Source organism: Phyllobates terribilis, unplaced genomic scaffold (assembly GCF_046119375.1).
Source record: "Phyllobates terribilis strain yellow unplaced genomic scaffold, ASM4611937v1 Scaffold_4__5_contigs__length_816908805, whole genome shotgun sequence".
NCBI lineage: Eukaryota > Metazoa > Chordata > Amphibia > Anura > Dendrobatidae > Phyllobates > Phyllobates terribilis.
In genome coordinates, this window is record NW_027362764.1 from 50,768,106 (window position 1) to 50,787,460 (window position 19,355).

At 39.8% G+C, this 19,355-nt stretch overlaps 1 protein-coding gene across 1 annotated transcript in view; it reads left to right on the forward strand.

Moving 5' to 3' along the window:
* Positions 1-3,020: 3,020 nt before the first annotated feature.
* LOC141264165 (protachykinin-1-like) overlaps positions 3,021-19,355 on the forward strand; it is a 36,602-nt gene continuing 20,267 nt past the window's right edge. The window contains exons 1-5 of the mRNA XM_073676475.1: positions 3,021-3,452; positions 4,966-5,120; positions 10,839-10,938; positions 13,936-13,959; positions 17,619-17,672. Of these exons, the coding sequence (XP_073532576.1) occupies positions 5,010-5,120; positions 10,839-10,938; positions 13,936-13,959; positions 17,619-17,672 (289 nt within the window). The 5' untranslated portion in view covers positions 3,021-3,452; positions 4,966-5,009. The remainder of the gene's footprint in view (positions 3,453-4,965; positions 5,121-10,838; positions 10,939-13,935; positions 13,960-17,618; positions 17,673-19,355) is intronic.

Below are 19,355 nucleotides of genomic sequence, written 5' to 3' on the forward strand. Positions count from 1 at the left end.
ATCAGCCCCAACTTCAAGGAAACCTTCATTGTACAGACAGATGCCTCGGAGGTAGGCCTAGGGGCGGTATTGTCACAAAAAGTGAATGGTGAAGAGCACCCGGTCACCTACTTGAGTAGAAAACTTGTCCCGGCAGAGAAAAACTATAGTGTGATAGAGAAAGAGTGTTTGGCTATTAAGTGGGCCTTGGAATCGCTACGTTATTATTTACTCTGGCGTCAGTTTCGCTTGGTGACGGACTACTCACCCTCGGTATGGATGAGGAATGCCAAGGAGAGGAATGCGCGAGTCACCAGGTGGTTCCTGTCACTGCAAAATTTCAGTTTCTCTGTAAAGCATCGCCCTGGGAAGTTGCAAGCAAACAGGGATGCCCTGTCCCTGGCACCCTGTATGGTGACAAATGTTCAACCCTACAAGTTTGAACAGGGGGGGGATATGTGAGGCAGTGACCGGGATCATATACGAGGGATGGTATATAGCCACCAGAATGTGTACAGAGACCTATTTTTTGCCCTCCTCTGGATCAACTTTAGCAATTACAGAACTAATAGGTCGAACTTCATGGACGCAAGTCTTTATTCGGCTTTACAAACTATGTTACTATGTTACTATTAAATCCATTGGAGTGCATTGCAGTCACAAACTCACCTGCGGCTGCAATGCAGGAATGAAGGTGAGCAATGACCTAGTCAGGCTACCTGGCTAAGGCAGATTAGTAAAACCCGGCAGGGCCTTCATTTCTTGGAGGAGGTCACAGGAGGCAGTGGGGCGGCCTCCTCCCTCCAACCCGGGTTTTCCAGTGGCTCTTGCCACAGGTTCTTTAAAACCCCTGCACTAAGGATTAGTGTTGTTCTATGTTGGAACCTGCTAGGAGCACAGCAGGAAAGCTCAGCAGGACTGAGGGTGGCTGAACCACCGCCTGGGAAGGCTCTGCACCTGTCAGGCTCTGAGCGGCCCGGCGCAGCCGTTGCCCCCGGCAACCGTTGTTTATGGACTCATGTTAACCCGGCTGCGAACCGGAGGACTTTCTGTTTACCCGTGAGTTGCTGAATAAAAGCTGTTTATGTTATACTTGCTTGGGTCACTGCCTCAGTTTCTGCACGGTGTGAACACCGCCGCCTTACACCCTGTACTGTGACATCACTGTGTGTATTATCTCTGTACTGTGGCATTACTGTGTGTATTATCCCTGTACTGTGACATCACTGTGTGCATTATCCCTGTACTGTGACATAACTGTGTGTATTATCTCTGTACTGTGGCATTACTGTGTTTATTATCCCTGTACTGTGACATCACTGTGTGTATTATCCCTGTACTGTGACATCACTGTGTGTATTATCCCTGTACTGTGACATCACTGTGTGTATTATCCCTGTACTGTGACATCACTGTGTGCATTATCCCTGTACTGTGACATAACTGTGTGTATTATCTCTGTACTGTGGCATTACTGTGTTTATTATCCCTGTACTGTGACATCACTGTGTGTATTATCCCTGTACTGTGACATCACTGTGTGTATTATCCCTGTACTGTGACATCACTGTGTGTATTATCCCTGTACTGTGACATCACTGTGTGCATTATCCCTGTACTGTGACATAACTGTGTGTATTATCTCTGTACTGTGGCATTACTGTGTTTATTATCCCTGTACTGTGACATCACTGTGTGCATTATCCCTGTACTGTGACATAACTGTGTGTATTATCTCTGTACTGTGGCATTACTGTGTTTATTATCTCTGTACTGTGACATCACTGTGTGTATTATCCCTGTACTGTGACATCACTGTGTGTATTATCCCTGTACTGTGACATCACTGTGTGTATTATCCCTGTACTGTGACATCACTGTGTGCATTATCCCTGTACTGTGACATCACTGTGTGCATTATCCCTGTACTGTGACATCACTGTGTGTATTATCCCTGTACTGTGACATCACTGTGTGTATTATCCCTGTACTGTGACATTACTGTGTGTATTATCCCTGTACTGTGACATCACTGTGTGTATTATCCCTGTACTGTGACATCACTGTGTGTATTATCCCTGTACTGTGACATTACTGTGTGTATTATCCCTGTACTGTGACATCACTGTGTGTATTATCCCTGTACTGTGACATCACTGTGTGTATTATCCCTGTACTGTGACATTACTGTGTGTATTATCCCTGTACTGTGACATTACTGTGTGTATTATCCCTGTACTGTGACATCACTGTGTGCATTATCCCTGTACTGTGACATCACTGTGTATATTATCCCTGTACTGTGACATCACTGTGTGTATTATCCCTGTACTGTGACATCACTGTGTGCATTATCCCTGTACTGTGACATTACTGTGTGTATTATCCCTGTACTGTGACTTCACAGATACATAGATAGGTAGAAGATAAATAGATAGATAGATGATGATAGATATTTAATAGATAGATAATAGATACATAGATAATAGGTAGGTAGATAGATAATAGATAATATATAGATAGATAATAGGTAGGTAGGTAGAGGGATTTCACTGCATTTAGACATCAATCAGGTTTATGGCATAAAAGCAACAACCAATGTACAAACTTTCCTTTTCATTTTATAGAAGAGATGTATCTAAGATACACCATAAACCTCTTAAAGCATCTACTATTTGAATTATCCTTTTGTGGCCTCAAGAACATTATTTCAAGTGTTTATTGTTGCAACGTTATTATTATTCCTGGCTGCTCAGTCACAAATTAAATATGAATAGTCGCCTATCAGACTTCCTTGATGTGGTCTGCGGTGCCTGTACAGAGCAGCGGCCAATTTCCTTTTCATCTGTCATTGTTCCCAAAGGTAAACAAATCATATCCTCCTCCCTTATATCCACAACTTTTTTTTTTTTTTTTCGTGGGGCGCTATTATTTATATAAAAATAAAACACCTTTTATTTTGTCCCCCACCACCCCCCCAGGTATATTTTTCCATGGAAACGTCCGCATCCCAATATATTCGATGTAGAACTGAACCACTGGAGCAACGTTGACATATGAAGCTTTGATTCATGACTCCATGAAAGACTTTAATAAGTCTGTAGGACCAGGAGAAAAGGGAGATACTTAATTTATCTTTTACAAACAAGAGTCATTCCGTCTCGAGTCGACATGACGTCCATCCCTTCTTAATTGGATTTATTAGTTGAGTTGTCCTCCTCGGAAACACATACACATGAGGCAATTCAAAAAATCCCAAAAAGGACCAGGATGGCGACAGAAGAGCTGATCAAATATTGATGGAAAGGAATACACGGAAGCTTCTATTGTTCCGTGTTTCTGATTAAATCTTCTTGGGTTTATCAGCTTCAGGCAAATCAGCCTAATTTACAAATCTGGTCATATAAAAAGTGAGAACGTCCCACCTGGAGTCATTCACCTGCATTTCCTACACTGGGACGCAGCCTTACACGGTGAGTATAGAAGATTAAGACTGCTTTGATTTCAGTGGGGTTATAGTGAGGTTACACATTGGGAGCTGTAATTTCACAAGAGCTAAAGTTTGGATTCCCCACATCGAAAACAAATGTGCAAACTTTTTTTTTAGTATTTGCTATGTTTATGGTTTTTTTTTTATTCAATTCAGTTATTTCATTTTATTTTATTTTATTTATTTTTTTACATTTTTGAAAATTACTTTTTTTTTATGTTTTGTCTATTTAGGATTTTTAGGTTAGAATTTATCAAATAAAGAGTGTTTTAGGGTTTTTTTTTTGCAGCCGTTAAAAAGAAAATGGTAAATCTGTACAAAGTCTCTACTGTAAAATTTTTTGAACAAATTTACATATAGTTATATGTAAGTTTGGTCAAAAATTTTACAGTTGAGTTTTTGTACAGTTTTACCATTTTTTTAAGCATTTTTCTATTCTGTGGATGTTTATTTAGTACCAATGACGGAATCCAAATCTGTCCTATGAGATCAGGAAAGCTTGAGAAAGGTTATCCTGATTTTACAGGACAGGCTCTAATCCCAGCACTAATTGCACATTGTGGTCTTGGTGATTTACTTTTGAATTTTTTTATCTTAGGAACACAAAAATTTAAAGAATTGCTTACTTTGGCATTTTTTTTGTGTTTGCTTCACTAAACATTATCATTTACTGTAATCTGATTTCAATTTGTTTGGGTAACTATTTTTCAGAAGTGTTGGCTCCAGGGGTAAAAACTAAGATAAAAAAAATATATATTTTTTAATTGTACTTTAGAAGATGGGTTAGTGGAACATTAAGAGGATCTGTAAAACTTTCAAAAGTATTTTCCTATTAAGCAAAAATATTTGCATAACTCAAAAGAGACGATGAAATGTAATTTTTTCATGACTATGTCGAGTTATCTTTTTTTGTGGTGGTCAGTCCTAAGATACGGTTAAGAGATTTATACAAGATTGAAAAAATGGTTTTGGAGTTGGCACCTTCTATTGAAGACTGGTGACAATGTATTTGCCCATATAAAGTTAGAAATGTTGCTCTGTTCTGATATATATAACATTGCTCTGAATTTAAGAAGAGATGAAAGCACGTTTGCAGAATTTAGGCTAAGTTCACACGGCGCAGATTTGTGGTACTGATTCTGCACGGAAAATCCGCAGCAATTTACAGTACAATATGGGTTTTTCCCAAAATTCCCAAAATCCCAGTGAAAAAACAAAATCTGCATGAAAGTGTAAACACGGCGTGGATTTCAAATCTGCAGCATGCTCAATATTATGTGGATTTTCATTGCGGTTTTCACCTAATTCAATGCTTAGTAAATGGCACAGGGTGAAATCCACAGCCAAATCAGCATGTGTTACTGGATTTCGAGGCAGATTTGTGGCCAAATCCGCAGCGGAGATTTTAAGCAAAGTGTGAACTTAGCCTTAACATTCCAAACAACTGTTTGAATTTTTTTTAAAAATTCAAAAATGTTTCAAATGTCTCTTCAAAGAGATATCCCCACCTGAAGGACGGAGAAGACCCGGATTGTTAAAAATGAACATCGTTGTAGCGTGTATGGTCTTCTTCTTGGCTGCCACACAAGCATGGCCTGAAGAAAGCGACTGGACAGAAGGAAATTACTGGCCCTCCCAAGACCTAAACCAGGTAAGACTCTCATTCCATATGGAAGAATCATAGTACCGAATAGTGTACTGTGTATTGGAGCAATAGCTTCGAAACATGTATCAAATACATATAAATTATATTCTGATACTTGTGAAATATTAACAATATTTTGGGAAAAAAATTATCATGGACAAGTGATAATCTTATAACACAAACTCTATATTGGACCTTATTGGGGATGGGAGGGTTGATAAGGCATTCATAAGACCTATGGTCAGTCTTGATCCCATAGATGATAGATAATTATTGTCTCGTCCATATAATTTTGTCTCAGACATCCACAGATGATGGGGAAAGTTTTTTTGTTTTTTTTATTGAATTCGATTTATTCAACCGATCACAATTGTGTACCCCAAGATAAGAACTGTAGACAATGGGGATGTCTGTTTGGACTCCTGCAAGGATTGATATGCTTTTCCAAAAGATGATTTCCAACATTGGATTGTCTATGTCATCCTATAACCACCAATGGTCGCCTCATGGCCCGACACTCTCTAGACGGTGCACTATTATGAGTCCTCTTGTCATTGTTTAGCTTGTTTTTGTGATTATCTGTACAATGAATGGATATGAATGGCCAATTAACACAAAAACTGAGCTTGCAAGTTTTTAAGAGATTTTCAATCAAGATGATTTAGGATCTCCTTTTCTCTTGTTTCCAATCCTATGGTGTGTGTTACCCAAAGACAACATATGATGTCCCCATGGGGTAATCGGTCTATGTGCATGCTGTGTATTTATCAATCATCACTTTATATGATCATATACTTGGGTGTACTTTGGTTTGATTTGTTTGAGTAGAGGTTACTTGTCTCAACGTTGAGAAGCTCTTTCCTACACAACCTCAAGACTCCAACTTCATTTTTTTTTTAACTCAACCAATATTATCTTCTAATATGTCTATGGAGAACTTACCGATAGATCTAGAACCCAAATACTGAACCAGAACCTACATACCGATCCAGAACCTGAAGGCTATTCTGTAAGACAAAGATAAATCTAGAACACAAAGAATGACCCAGTGTAATGCTGTTGGGTGTGAACCCACTGCGCCACTGGCCGGGCTTACCCTGGAAGGGTGTGACTAAGTGGCTACCTAGTCTTCATGAGCGCCTCTGATGGCAAAGATAGGCTTGGCCACAGGATAGCCACCAGGTGCCACTGCAGAGTAGAGTCCAGACCTGCAGCGGCTGAGTGTTCCAAAACCTAAAGACTGAACCCAAACCTGAATACTAACCCAAAAAAACAAAGACTGATTCAAACTGATCCATCATTCACAACTTGCAGACTAATCTAGAACTTAAAGACTACTTGAGAAGCTGGAAGCTGATCCAGAACTAGAAAACTGACTGTTCCAAAACCTAGAGAATGAACACAAACCTGAAGATTAACCCAATTAAACAAACCTTGTTTCAGAACACAAAGAGTGACTTAGGCTGATCCAGAACCAGAGAACTGACCTCGATACTTTATTCTCTTCCAAAACCCAGAGACTGAACCCAAACCTGAAGAATAACCCAAAAAACAAAGACACAAAGACTGATTCAAACTGATCCATCATTCACAACCTGAAGACGAATCCAGAACTTAAAGACTACTTGAGAAGATGGAGGCTGATCCAGAGATCCAGAGAACTGACCACGATACCAAGACTGTTCCAAAACCGAGAGACTGAGGCAAAGCCTTAAGAAGAATCCAGAAAACAGACTGTCCCTGAGCACAAATACTGATTCCAACTGATCCACAACTTGAAGACTGATCCAGAACTTGAAGGCTACTTGAGAAACTGTTGGCTGATCCAGTATCGGAAAAACCCAGAATCTGTAGACTCTTCCATTCAAAGATACTCATCTTGTGCTTTACTTTAACCATTTCAAGCCTTTTTCTTCCAGTAAAACTGTGAGTATAGTAGAAGAGATAAAAGTGTGAATGGACACCCGACGATAGACATAATCAGGTCTTGATTACCATGAAGAATGTTTTTTTCGAGAATATGCAATTGACAGAAATTATCAAGGGAGCAGGATGGCGCAGGAGATACTGGAGGAGAAATCCATTAGGCTAAAATTATACTAATGTTTATTTAATTTCACAGTCCTCTTTAGTTACTATGAATCTGTGTGAATCGAGCTCATTCTGTTATGCATGCGAAAATATTACAATAGTCAAAGAAATGTAGAGAAATGTTCAAGGTCCCGGAGGCTTCTGAGGTGGAGACATTCTCAGAAGTGTCTGTAAAGTGTAAGTAAATGCTTCCTGATGGATGAGCAAGGAAGGGGCAATAAATAAGAGTCTCTGATAATCTGTTGATAGATCCGGTTGTACAGCTCAATATCTACTAAATATGGATAATTACTTGCACAGCAAAAATTCATCAATGAGATATAGATGGGAAAATATAGAGTGCGTGTGTCCAAATGGGCTGTATTTATCTCAACCTAGGAGCAGTAATGCCTCCATCAACAGGCTCAGTGATTACGAACACCAGGGAATCTGAGCGGTTTCTCAGTAATTACATGGAAAACCGATTGCAATTATTTACTAGTTATAAAGAAGACTAATTAAGAAAAATCACTCGGTGACCAAGACCACTGGGGAAAGTGGAGGGGATCACTCAGAAATCATGAGCACCAGGGAAAGTGGAGGTGAGCACTCCGTGATCGTGATCACCAGGGAAAGTGCTGGGGATCACTCAGTGATTATGAGCACCAGGGAAAGTGGAGGTGAGCACTCCGTGATCGTGATAACCAGGGAAAGTGCTGAGTGGGGATCACTCAGTGATCATGAGCACCAGGAAAAGTAGTGGTGTTCACTTAGTGATCATGAGCACCAGGAAAAGTAGTGGTGTTCACTTAGTGATCATGAGCACCAAGAAAAGTAGTGGAGATCACTTAGTGATCATGAGCACCAGGAAAAGTAGTGGAGATCACTTAGTGATCATGAGCACCAGGAAAAGTAGTGGTGTTCACTTAGTGATCATGAGCACCAGGAAAAGTAGTAGTCTTCACTTAGTGATCATGAGCACCAGGAAAAGTAGTGGAGATCACTTAGTGATCATGAGCACCAGGAAAAGTAGTGGAGATCACTTAGTGATCATGAGCACCAGGAAAAGTAGTGGAGATCACTTAGTGATCATGAGCACCAGGAAAAGTAGTGGAGATCACTTAGTGATCATGAGTACTAGGAAAGTGGAGGTGATCACTTAGTGATCATGAGCACCAGGGAAAGTAGGGGTGATCACTTAGTGATCATGAGCACCAGGAAAAGTAGCGGTAATCACTTAGTGATCATGAGCACTAGGGAAAGTGGAGGCGATCACTTAGTGATCATGAGCACCAGGGAAAGTAGTGGAGATCACTTAGTGATCATGAATACTAGGAAAGTGGAGGCGATCACTTAGTTATCATGAGCACTATGGAAAGTGAAAGTGAGCAGTCAGTGATAACGAGCACCAGGAAAAGTGGAGGTGATCATTTAGTACTTTTGAGTGCCAAGGAGATTGCTGGTAATTGCTCAGTGATTATGAGCAGCAGAAAAAAATGAGGGGAAAGTCTGTGATTTTGAACTGCAAGACGAGTGAGTGTTACTACTTACTGAATACGAGCACCAGGCAAAGCATAATGAGTATAAGGAAAAGTGAATGTGAACTCTGTAGATATTAGAACTAGGAAACTAACATGAATGTTCAGCAGGTATGAACATCGGGGTTACTAAGGATGATGGCTTAGTGATTATGGACACCAGTCAGTGTATGTGCAATTGCTCATTAATTATAAGCACTAGAGAAATTAAGTGTGATCTCCAGGACTGATTTTGTGGCGGCTTAGTGATTATAATTATTACCAGAAAAGGGAAGAGATGGTGTTCAGTAATTACAAGCGCCAAGAAAAGTGAGTTTGAACAGTCAGTGACTTTAAGCATCAAGGACAGTGAGAGTAATAAAACATGATTATTGCTCAGTGAGTAAGAGCACCAGGAAAAGTGAGTGATTATGAGAGTCAGGAAACTTATATGATTGTTCAGTAATTATCAGCACCAGAGAAACTAATGGGAATAATTTATAGATTAAAAGCACCAGGGAAACAGAGTGATGGCATAGTGATTATGCGCACCACTAATGTGTGGGGTGATTGTTCAGTGGCATAGTGATTATGCGCACCACTAATGTGTGGGGTGATTGTTCAGTGGCATAGTGATTATGCGCACCACTAATGTGTGGGGTGATTGTTCAGTGGCATAGTGATTATGCGCACCACTAATGTGTGGGGTGATTGTTCAGTGGCATAGTGATTATGCGCACCACTAATGTGTGGGGTGATTGTTCAGTGATTGTAATTACTTAGAGAAAGTAAGAATGATTTCCAGTCGGGATGTTAGATATCACTGGTCTTTACATCCGCACTGCAGAAGAGTAAGCCAATGATGACCTGGCACCCCAATCCCTGTGTAATACTGACCATCAAAAACCAGATGGCTCAGTGAGTATGAGTACACAGGGAAAATGATAGGGATTTCTCAGTGGTAACTAGCACAGTGGCTGTTGAAAGTGATGAATTATTGATCTGAATTTTGGGCACACAAAAAATTAGGAATGGAATACTCTAGTAAATGGGGGCTAAGCTGCAATTCCAGACACAGCCAATGGACAAGTGTGGCGCTGTTTGAAAAAAAAAATGTTTTCTAATCTATCACAGACCCTTTAAATTCCCTGTAACTTCTGTATAAAGTACAATCCACATTTGTATTTGTTTTTTTTACCAGTCATGAGATTTGCATTAAGAAGCCTAAATGCGACTGACATGGTAAAAGGAAAGAAATTCAGTCAGATCCACAATGGTGGTGATAAATGAGCAGCGCTGCGGTGACAGGAGCAGAATGAGATATCACAGCGACTAATTATTGTCACTGAGCATCAGAAGAGCTGAATGTTCTCTGTACAATGGGTAAATCCTTTTGTTTCACCGCAGCAGAGAGGATTAGCTCCCGTGCCCGGATGAGATACAATGTCTTCATTCTCTATTATTTTGAAACATTGCACTTTCTTACATTAATTTATCCATCCTGGAAACACTTTATTTATCACTATTTTTCAATATCTCTGCTTGCTTTCAGTGAACGGAAACATTCTTGATCACAGCTTCTTCTTCTTCTTCTTATACAGTATACCTATAATACTATGTATCTCTCAAAGTCCATTTTTTTACACTCCTGTCTATGATACAAACCATAAAGAAGAGGGGTTAACACATCAATTTTCAAAACAATACACCTTTCTGTCAATTAGGGGATAAGTATGGAGCAGGCTGGAACTTAAAATTGGAGCTCAAATATTTAGAGATAAGAAAACACATTATATCAAAGTATAAAATGTATCAAAGTATAAAAGCAAGGGAGAGATTAGTGATGCAAAGATGATTGCCTACAGCAGCATTCCCATTCACTGGCTGCAATATGAGATCTTGAAAATGGCGGTGAATAGAAACACAAAGTGTATTAAAAAGTTGTTGAATTGGCACAAGTAGGACCCAATAGGTGCAGGACTACCAGATAATCTGTGTTACCAGATGTTATAAAAGTTTATATATTAAATAAAAGTTTTAAAAGTAATTTTATTGTAAGGGGTATCATGACCGACACCCTAGATACATACTAGTAATGATACATACATGATGCAGATAATGACCTGTATCCCTCTAGGAAGATCTGGAGGAACCTGCATATGACAGATACCCTATGAGAATTGCAAGAAAGCCCCGACCAGATCAATTTTATGGAATAATGGGAAAAAGAAATAGTGGTGAGTAGAATAAACTGCAATTCACATTATAGCAGATATAGTATATACTGTCATGCTGTTCATGTATTATAAATAATCCAGTATTGCACACTATATTTATGCACCATTTTCCTCTACTGGAATCTGTCATATGACACAAATAGACTATTTCCCAGTGGTGAAGCTACCATACTGGAGACCATGTGGCTGCTTTTCACTCATTTCAGAAGGTCCCCTGCATTATGCTTTGTTAGCGGCTACCCACAGCCACCACCAGAGGGAGCTCCTGTGTAGAATCATAGAATCATAGAATCATAGAATGGTAGAGTTGGAAGGGACCTCCTGGGTCATCTGGTCCAACCCCCTGCTCAAAGCAGGTTTCACTAAATCATCTCAGACAGATGTCTGTCCAGCCTCTGTTTGAAGACGTCCATTGAAGGGGAACTCACCACCTCTCGTGGCAGCCTGTTCCACTCATTAATCACCCTAACTGTCAAAAAGTTTTTTCTAATATCTAATCTGTGTCTCCTCCCATTTAGTTTCATCCCATTGCTTCTAGTCTTTCCTTGTGCAAATGAGAATAAAGATGATCCTTCTACAATGTGACAGCCCTTGACATATTTGTATACAGCTATTAAGTCTCCTCTCAGTCTTCTTTTTTGCAAGCTAAACATTCCCAAATCCTGCAACCGTTCCTCATAGGACATGGTTTGCAGACCAGTCACCATTCTGGTCGCTCTTCTCTGAACTTGCTCCAGTTTGTCTATGTCTTTTTTAAAATGTGGTGCCCAAAACTGTACACAGTATTCCAGATGAGGTCTGACCAAAGAGGAGTAAAGACCGATAATGACTTCACGTGATCTAGACTGTATGCTTCTGTTAATACATCCCAGAATTGTATTTGCCTTTTTTGCTGCTGCATCACACTGTTGACTCATGTTCAGTCTATGATCTATTAATATACCTAAGTCTTTTTCACATGTACTGTTGCTTAGCTCTATTCCTCCCATTCTGTATATGCTTTTTTTCATTTTTATTGCCCAGATGTAGTACTTTGCATTTTTCCCTGTTAAAAACCATTCTGTTGGTTGCTGCCCACTGCTCCAGTTTATTTAGGTCTTTTTGAATCCTCTCTCTCTCTTCTCTAGTATTAGCTATCCCTCCTAGCTTTGTGTCATCAGCAAATTTAATCAGTTTACCCTCAATTCCTTCATCTAAATCATTGATAAAGATGTTGAACAATACAGGTCCCAGGACGGAGCCCTGTGGTACCCCACTTGAGACATTCATCCAGCTGGATGTGAAGCCATTTACAACCACCCTTTGAGTCCGATCACTAAGCCAGTTATGAATCCACCTAACAGTTGCCTGGTCCATTGCATACTTGGTCATTTTTTCAATAAGGATGGTGTGAGATACTTTGTCAAATGCTTTGCTGAAGTCAAGATATACTATATCTACAGCATTTCCCTGATCCACCCAGTCAGTGATTCTGTCATAGAAGAAAATTAAGTTAGTCTGACATGACTTGTTAGTTACAAACCCATGCTGACTCTGGTTAATCACTTCATTCTTATCCAGGTGCTTACATACATGTTGTTTAATAATTTGTTCAAAGATCTTTCCTGGTATAGAAGTCAGACTCACCGGCCTATAGTTCCCTGGGTCCACCTTCTTCCCCTTTTTGAAGATAGGAACAACATTTGCTCTTCTCCAGTCTTCTGGGACTTCTCCTGTTCTCCAAGAATTTTCAAAGATTATGGAGAGTGGTTCTAAAATTTCTTCTACGATCTCCTTCAGTACTCTGGGGTGTAATTCATCTGGACCTGGAGACTTGAACTCATTTATGTTAGCTAAATATTCCCTCATAATCTTTCTGTTTACAGATAACTTGGATTCCTCTATTCCTTTAAAAGGACAGTGAAGATCAGTTGATGTTACATTTTCTTTCTGAGAGAAAACAGATGCAAAATAGGAATTAAAAAGTTCGGCCTTCTCAACATCCTCTCTTACCATTTCTCCATTTTCATCCTGTAAAAATCCTATAGCATCTTTGACTTTTCTTTTACTTTTGACATACCCCCAAAATCCTTTTTTATTGCTTTTGACATCTCTTGCAAGCCTTAATTCATTGTCAGCTTTAGCTAACCTGATACGTGCCCTACAGGATCTGCAGACTGCATTATAATCTTCTTTAGATATGCCTCCCTCTTTCCATTTAATAAACATTTCTTTCTTTCTTTTTAGCATGTGTTTAAGTTCTGTGTTCATCTATCCTGGTTTCCTTAAATGCTTCCCATTCTTCCTACTTTTCGGGATTGTTAACGATTGTGCTTTGAGAATCTCATTTTTAAAAATTTCCCATCCTTCCTGGACATTTTTGTCCTTAAGGACATCCAGCCATTGGATCCCTCCTATTCTCTTTCTGAGTCTCTTAAAATCTGCCTTTCTAAAATCTAACCTTGAAGTTTGAGTCTTCACATGTCTTCCTCCTCTAGTTATCCAAAATTCTATAATAGCATGATCGCTGCCTCCTAGGGTCCCAGCCACCTTTACCTCCTCAACCATTTCCTCCCTGTTTATAAGGATTAGATCCAAAGTAGCAGATCCCCTTGTTTTCTCCCCTACCTTTTGGAAGATAAAGTTGTCAGCAAGAGAGGATAAGAATTTGCTTGACCTGTTAGTTTACAGACAGACAGTTTCCATTGAGATCCTTGCCAGCTGTAAAAATTCATATGCAATGAGCTCCCCCTAGTGGTGGCCATGGGTAGCCAGAATCATAGAATTTATTAAGTCAAACACATCAAAGTTACCCAGCACAAATATGTTATGAGATTAAGCAGCAAATAAAATTATATATATATATATATATATATATATATATATATATATATATATATATATATATATATATATATATATATATATATATATATATATATATATATATATATATATATATATATATCCTGGTATGGAATGTACCTAAATAATGAATATATATGTTTTCTATTGTAGAATCTAAAAGACCATCACCCAAATGTAAGTAGTGACAATGGGATCTCATGTCTGTAGGGAAACTGGCTATATAGGACGGTGAATTATAATTCTGTATGAAAAGATGAGAAAGCGAGTGAGAGAGAGCGTGAGAGAGAGAGCTATAGAGCAAGAGAGAGCGCGTGAGACAGCGAGAGAGAGTTAGTGAGAGAGCGAGAGAAAGAGCAATAGAGCAAGAGATAGAAGGAGCGAGAGAGAGAGAAAGTGCGTGAGAGAGTGAGATCGAGAGAGTGAGAGAGAGAGAGAGCGAAAGAGAGCAAGAGAGTGAGAGAGAGGGCGAGAGAGTGAGAGAGTGATAGAGCGAGAGATCGAAAGAGTGAGAGAAAGAATGAGAGAGCGATAGAGAGAGAGTGATAGAGAGAGAGCGCGTGAGAGAGCGAGAGAGTGAGATCAAGAGAGTGAGAGAGAAAGAGAGAGAATGAAAGACAGCGAGAGAGCGTGAGAGTGAGAGAGCGTGAGAGTGAGAGCGCGATAGAGCAAGAGATCGAAAGAGCGAGAGAGAGTGAGAGAGAGCGATAGAGAAAGAGAGCGATCGAGAGAGCGATAGAGAGAGAGCTATAGAGCAAGAGAGAGAGCGCGTGAGAGACCGAGAGAGAGTGTGAGAGGGAGCACAAGAGAGAGAGAGAGTGAGAAAGAAAGTGAGAGAGCGTGAGAGCGAGCGAGACAGTGAGAGAGAGAGCGCGAGAGAGAGCAAGAAAGCGATAGAGCGAGAGAGAGAGCGAGAGAGATGCACCTGGTAAGGATCGGAAGAATTTCTCTCCTGGAGTCTCATATCTGATTTTTTCCCACTAACTCATCAGAGGTAAAAAGGCACCGAGGAAAACATATCTGGTTATAAAAAATTCACTGCAGTATTAATTATAGATTTGGGACAAGGAAGTTTAAGCTGAAAACAGAGATTATGTTCAGCAAATGTTTAGCAAGGTGGACGATACGAGAGGCAGGACAGCTGTTCACAGCGCAGCAAAGATATCAGACAGGAAATGGCAGCCTGGCACCGCACCAGCTGGACAGGTCATATCATGCAGCATGGCAAGGACACCGGAGACATCTTAGCAACTGCTGCAGTTTAGTAAAGAATAAAATATACATTATGTAACATGTACCAGTGCTGAACTACATCCTGTATTGTACTCCAGAGCTGCACTCACTATTCTGTTGGTGGAGTCACTGTGTACATACATTACATTACTGATCCTGTACTGATCCTGAGTTACATCCTGTATCATACCCCAGAGCTGCACTCACTATTCTGCTGGTGCAGTCACTGTGTACATACATTACATTACTGATCCTGTACTGATCCTGAGTTACATCCTGTATTATACCCCAGAGCTGCACTCACTATTCTGCTGGTGAAGTCACTGTGTACATACATTACATTACTGATCCTGAGTTACACCCTGTATTATACTCCAGAGCTGCTCTCACTATTCTGCTGGTGCAGTCACTGTGTACATACATTACATTACTGATCCTGAGTTACCTCCTGTATTATACTCCAGAGCTGCACTCACTATTCTGCTGGTGCAGTCACTGTGTACATACATTACATTACTGATCCTGAGTTACATCCTGTATTATACTCCAGAGCTGCACTCACTATTCTGTTGGTGCAGTCACTGTGTACATACATTACATTACTGATCCTGAGTTACATCCTGTATTATACTCCAGAGCTGCACTCACTATTCTGCTGGTGCAGTCACTGTGTGCATACATTATATTACTGATCCTGAGTTACATCCTGTATTATACTCCAGAGCCGCACTCACTATTCTGCTGGTGCAGTCACTGTGTACATAAATTACATTACTGATCCTGAGTTACCTCCTGTATTATACTCCAGAGCTGCACTCACTATTCTGTTGGTGGAGTCACTGTGTACATACATTACATAAATACAGGATCAGTAATGTAACGTATGTACACAGTGATGGCACCAGCAGAATAGTGAGTGCAGCTCTGGAGGATAATACAGGATGTAACTCAGGATCAGTACAGGATCAGTAATGTAATGTATGTACACAGTGACTGCACCAGCAGAATAGTGAGTGCAGCTCTGGAGTATAATACAGGATGTAACTCAGGATCAGTATAGGATCAGTAATGTAATGTATGTACACAGTGACTGCACCAGCAGAATAGTGAGTGCAGCTCTGGAGTATAATACAGGATGTAACTCAGGGTCAGTAATGTAATGTATTTACACAGTGACTGCACCAGAAGAATAGTGAGTGCAGCTCTGGAGTATAATACAGGATGTAACTCAGGTTCAGTAATGTAATATATGTACACAGTGACTGCACCAGCAGAATAGTGAGTGCAGCTCTGGAGTATAATACAGGATGTAACTCAGGATCAGTACAGGGTCAGTAATGTAATGTATGTACGCAGTGACTGCACCAGCAGAATAGTGAGTGCAGCTCTGGGGTATAATACAGGATGTAACTCAGGATCAGTACAGGGTCAGTAATGTAATGTATGTACACAGTGACTTCACCAGCAGAATAGTGAGTGCAGCTCTGGAGTATAATACAGGATGTAACTCAGGATCAGTACAGGGTCAGTAATGTAATGTATGTACACAGTGACTTCACCAGCAGAATAGTGAGTGCAGCTCTGGGGTATAATACAGGATGTAACTCAGGATCAGTAATGTAATGTATGTACACAGTGACTGCACCAGCAGAATAGTGAGTGCAGCTCTGGAGTATAATACAGGATGTAACTCAGGATCAGTACAGGGTCAGTAATGTAATGTATGTACACAGTGACTTCACCAGCAGAATAGTGAGTGCAGCTCTGGAGTATAATACAGGATGTAACTCAGGATCAGTACAGGGTCAGTAATGTAATGTATGTACACAGTGACTTCACCAGCAGAATAGTGAGTGCAGCTCTGGAGTATAATACAGGATGTAACTCAGGATCAGTACAGGGTCAGTAATGTAATGTATGTACACAGTGACTTCACCAGCAGAATAGTGAGTGCAGCTCTGGGGTATAATACAGGATGTAACTCAGGATCAGTAATGTAATGTATGTACACAGTGACTGCACCAGCAGAATAGTGAGTGCAGCTCTGGAGTATAATACAGGATGTAACTCAGGATCAGTACAGGATTAGTAATGTAATGTATGTACACAGTGACTGCACCAGCAGAATAGTGACTGCAGCTCTGGAGTATAATACAAGATGTAACTCAGGATCAGTAATGTAATGTATGTACACAGTGACTGCCCCAGCAGAATAGTGAGTGCAGCTCTGGAGTATAATACACGATAAGTACTGTATATAATATTTTTTATGTAACTTCCGCTCTTGTTGTCTTTTCTGCTGCTCAACACATAATATAAGACCATTCTGAATTTAGAGCTAAAGTAAAACTAGAATTTACTTGATTAATCTGAATATTGATTGGTTTCCATTGATTCACAAATAAGCTGCTGCATTAGATAATATATCCATATTATAGTCCTCTCTCTGTAAATATTCCTTGTATATTTCTGCACTTTAAAATTCAGGTCAGGAAAATCGAAGCTAAGAAAATATTGTCCTCGTTGACTTCTATAAATACTCTGCCTTGTAAATGTATTTTTTCTCTTGCCGCATAATAATTCACCGATGTTTTATACCTCAGTACAGAAAACAGATTCCTTCTTCGGCCTGATGGGCAAGAGATCATTAAGTTCTGGTAAGTGTGGAGCTGAATCTACACAAATAAACACATAGATGTAGCAGAGCTGAACTTGTCATTTCACATTTCTTTGTGGACTGTGATTACTCTGTATCATTACCTATTGTCCTATAGAAAACCATTAATAATTTATTGGACCTGATGACAAAGTCAGCTCTCTTTCACAAGTGTTAGTAGAAACTAGTGTACATGTAGAGATCTACATTTTATTCAAACTACTCAATTTTTAGTTGGTCATACTGGAAAAAAAAAGTAAGTAAATGAGTAAGTAATTCAAAGAAGACAATCTTTCGACTTTGCTGTTGTAAAATTGAAGTTTAGTTTAATCTTTCGTATGAGAAAGTAGAGAGCAAGATAACATTTTGCAATTTGCCTTATATATTTAGTGTTGTTCCTTTGCAATCTAGAGCACATAGTTGACTGATAACACAGTTTCTTTGTGTAGTCAGATCCCCCATTAACTGGTCCCAGTGGTTTGTTCCACAATAATGCAGTAAGGCAGGATCAGACCAGTTTATCTAGGTAATGGGGGATCTGACTACACAGTACAGTTATTTTCGCTCTATTATTCTTCCTGTTATAAAAAGCAACTGCATGAAGTTTAATACTGAAATTTTTTTTTTAACCTGCTATGTATGATTAGCTATTCTTCTGTAAAAAGTAATTCAGCTGTTTAACTCTTTAGCACAAACTGACGTAACTGTCCATTCATGCTGGGGTCCGCAAGCGTGGAGGGGGCTCAGCAGCTGAGCTCTCCCCACAAGCAGTAAATGCTTGCTGCGTTACACAGCCGGCATCTCTTTCTGACAGCAGCGGCCAGAGCTGAGCTCGGATTGCTGCTGTTAACCATTTAGATGCCACTGCCAATCTTCCATCAGTCCTGTGTGACATGATTAAAGGATACAAATGGGTTACCATTCCAGCAGGTGGCTCGTGTCACTGCCATCTTGGTGCTCTGGTGAGGCTCAGCTACGGGATGAGCTCCATGGGCAATGATGATTATTCCTATATACTGCAATACTACGGTACTGGAATGTATAGAACAAGCAATCAAAGGATCACAGGTTTAAATCATCTGAGGGGACTAAGAAAATAAAGTAAAATATAAAATAAAGCTCTCAAAAATATTTAAAAAAAAATACAAAATATAAATATTCGAATCTCATCCCTTTTCCCCAGTTAAAAGTAAATAAATAAAATAAACATATTTGGTATCGCCGCATAATGAACAAAAAAAATCATAACGTCAAAATTCAACTTTTTTTTACTACTGCATCTCCCTAGCAAAAATCAGTGTCAATAAAATTGTCCGCTCACCACCAAAAAATAAAAAAGTTATGCGTCTTGGAAGAAGAGGGGGGGGGGGGGGACAAAAGTGCAAAAACAAAAATTGGCGTTGGAGTAGGGAAGGGGTTAAAGAGAACCTGTCGTATGTAAAATGGCGTCCGATCTGCAGGAAGCGCGATTTAGAGCATTGAGTTCAGCTGAATGATATAGTTGTGACGCAAAAGTTTGTATAACTTTTTCTACTGTGTAACATTTTATTCTTTGCTTATCTGGGTTTAGGAGTCCAGTAGGCGGTCCTGCTTAGTGATTGACAGTTTTCCCAGGTAGATTCTGACTGAATGGCTCCGCCCACTGGACTCCTAAGCCCAAAATGAGTTTATTAAATTACTAGTT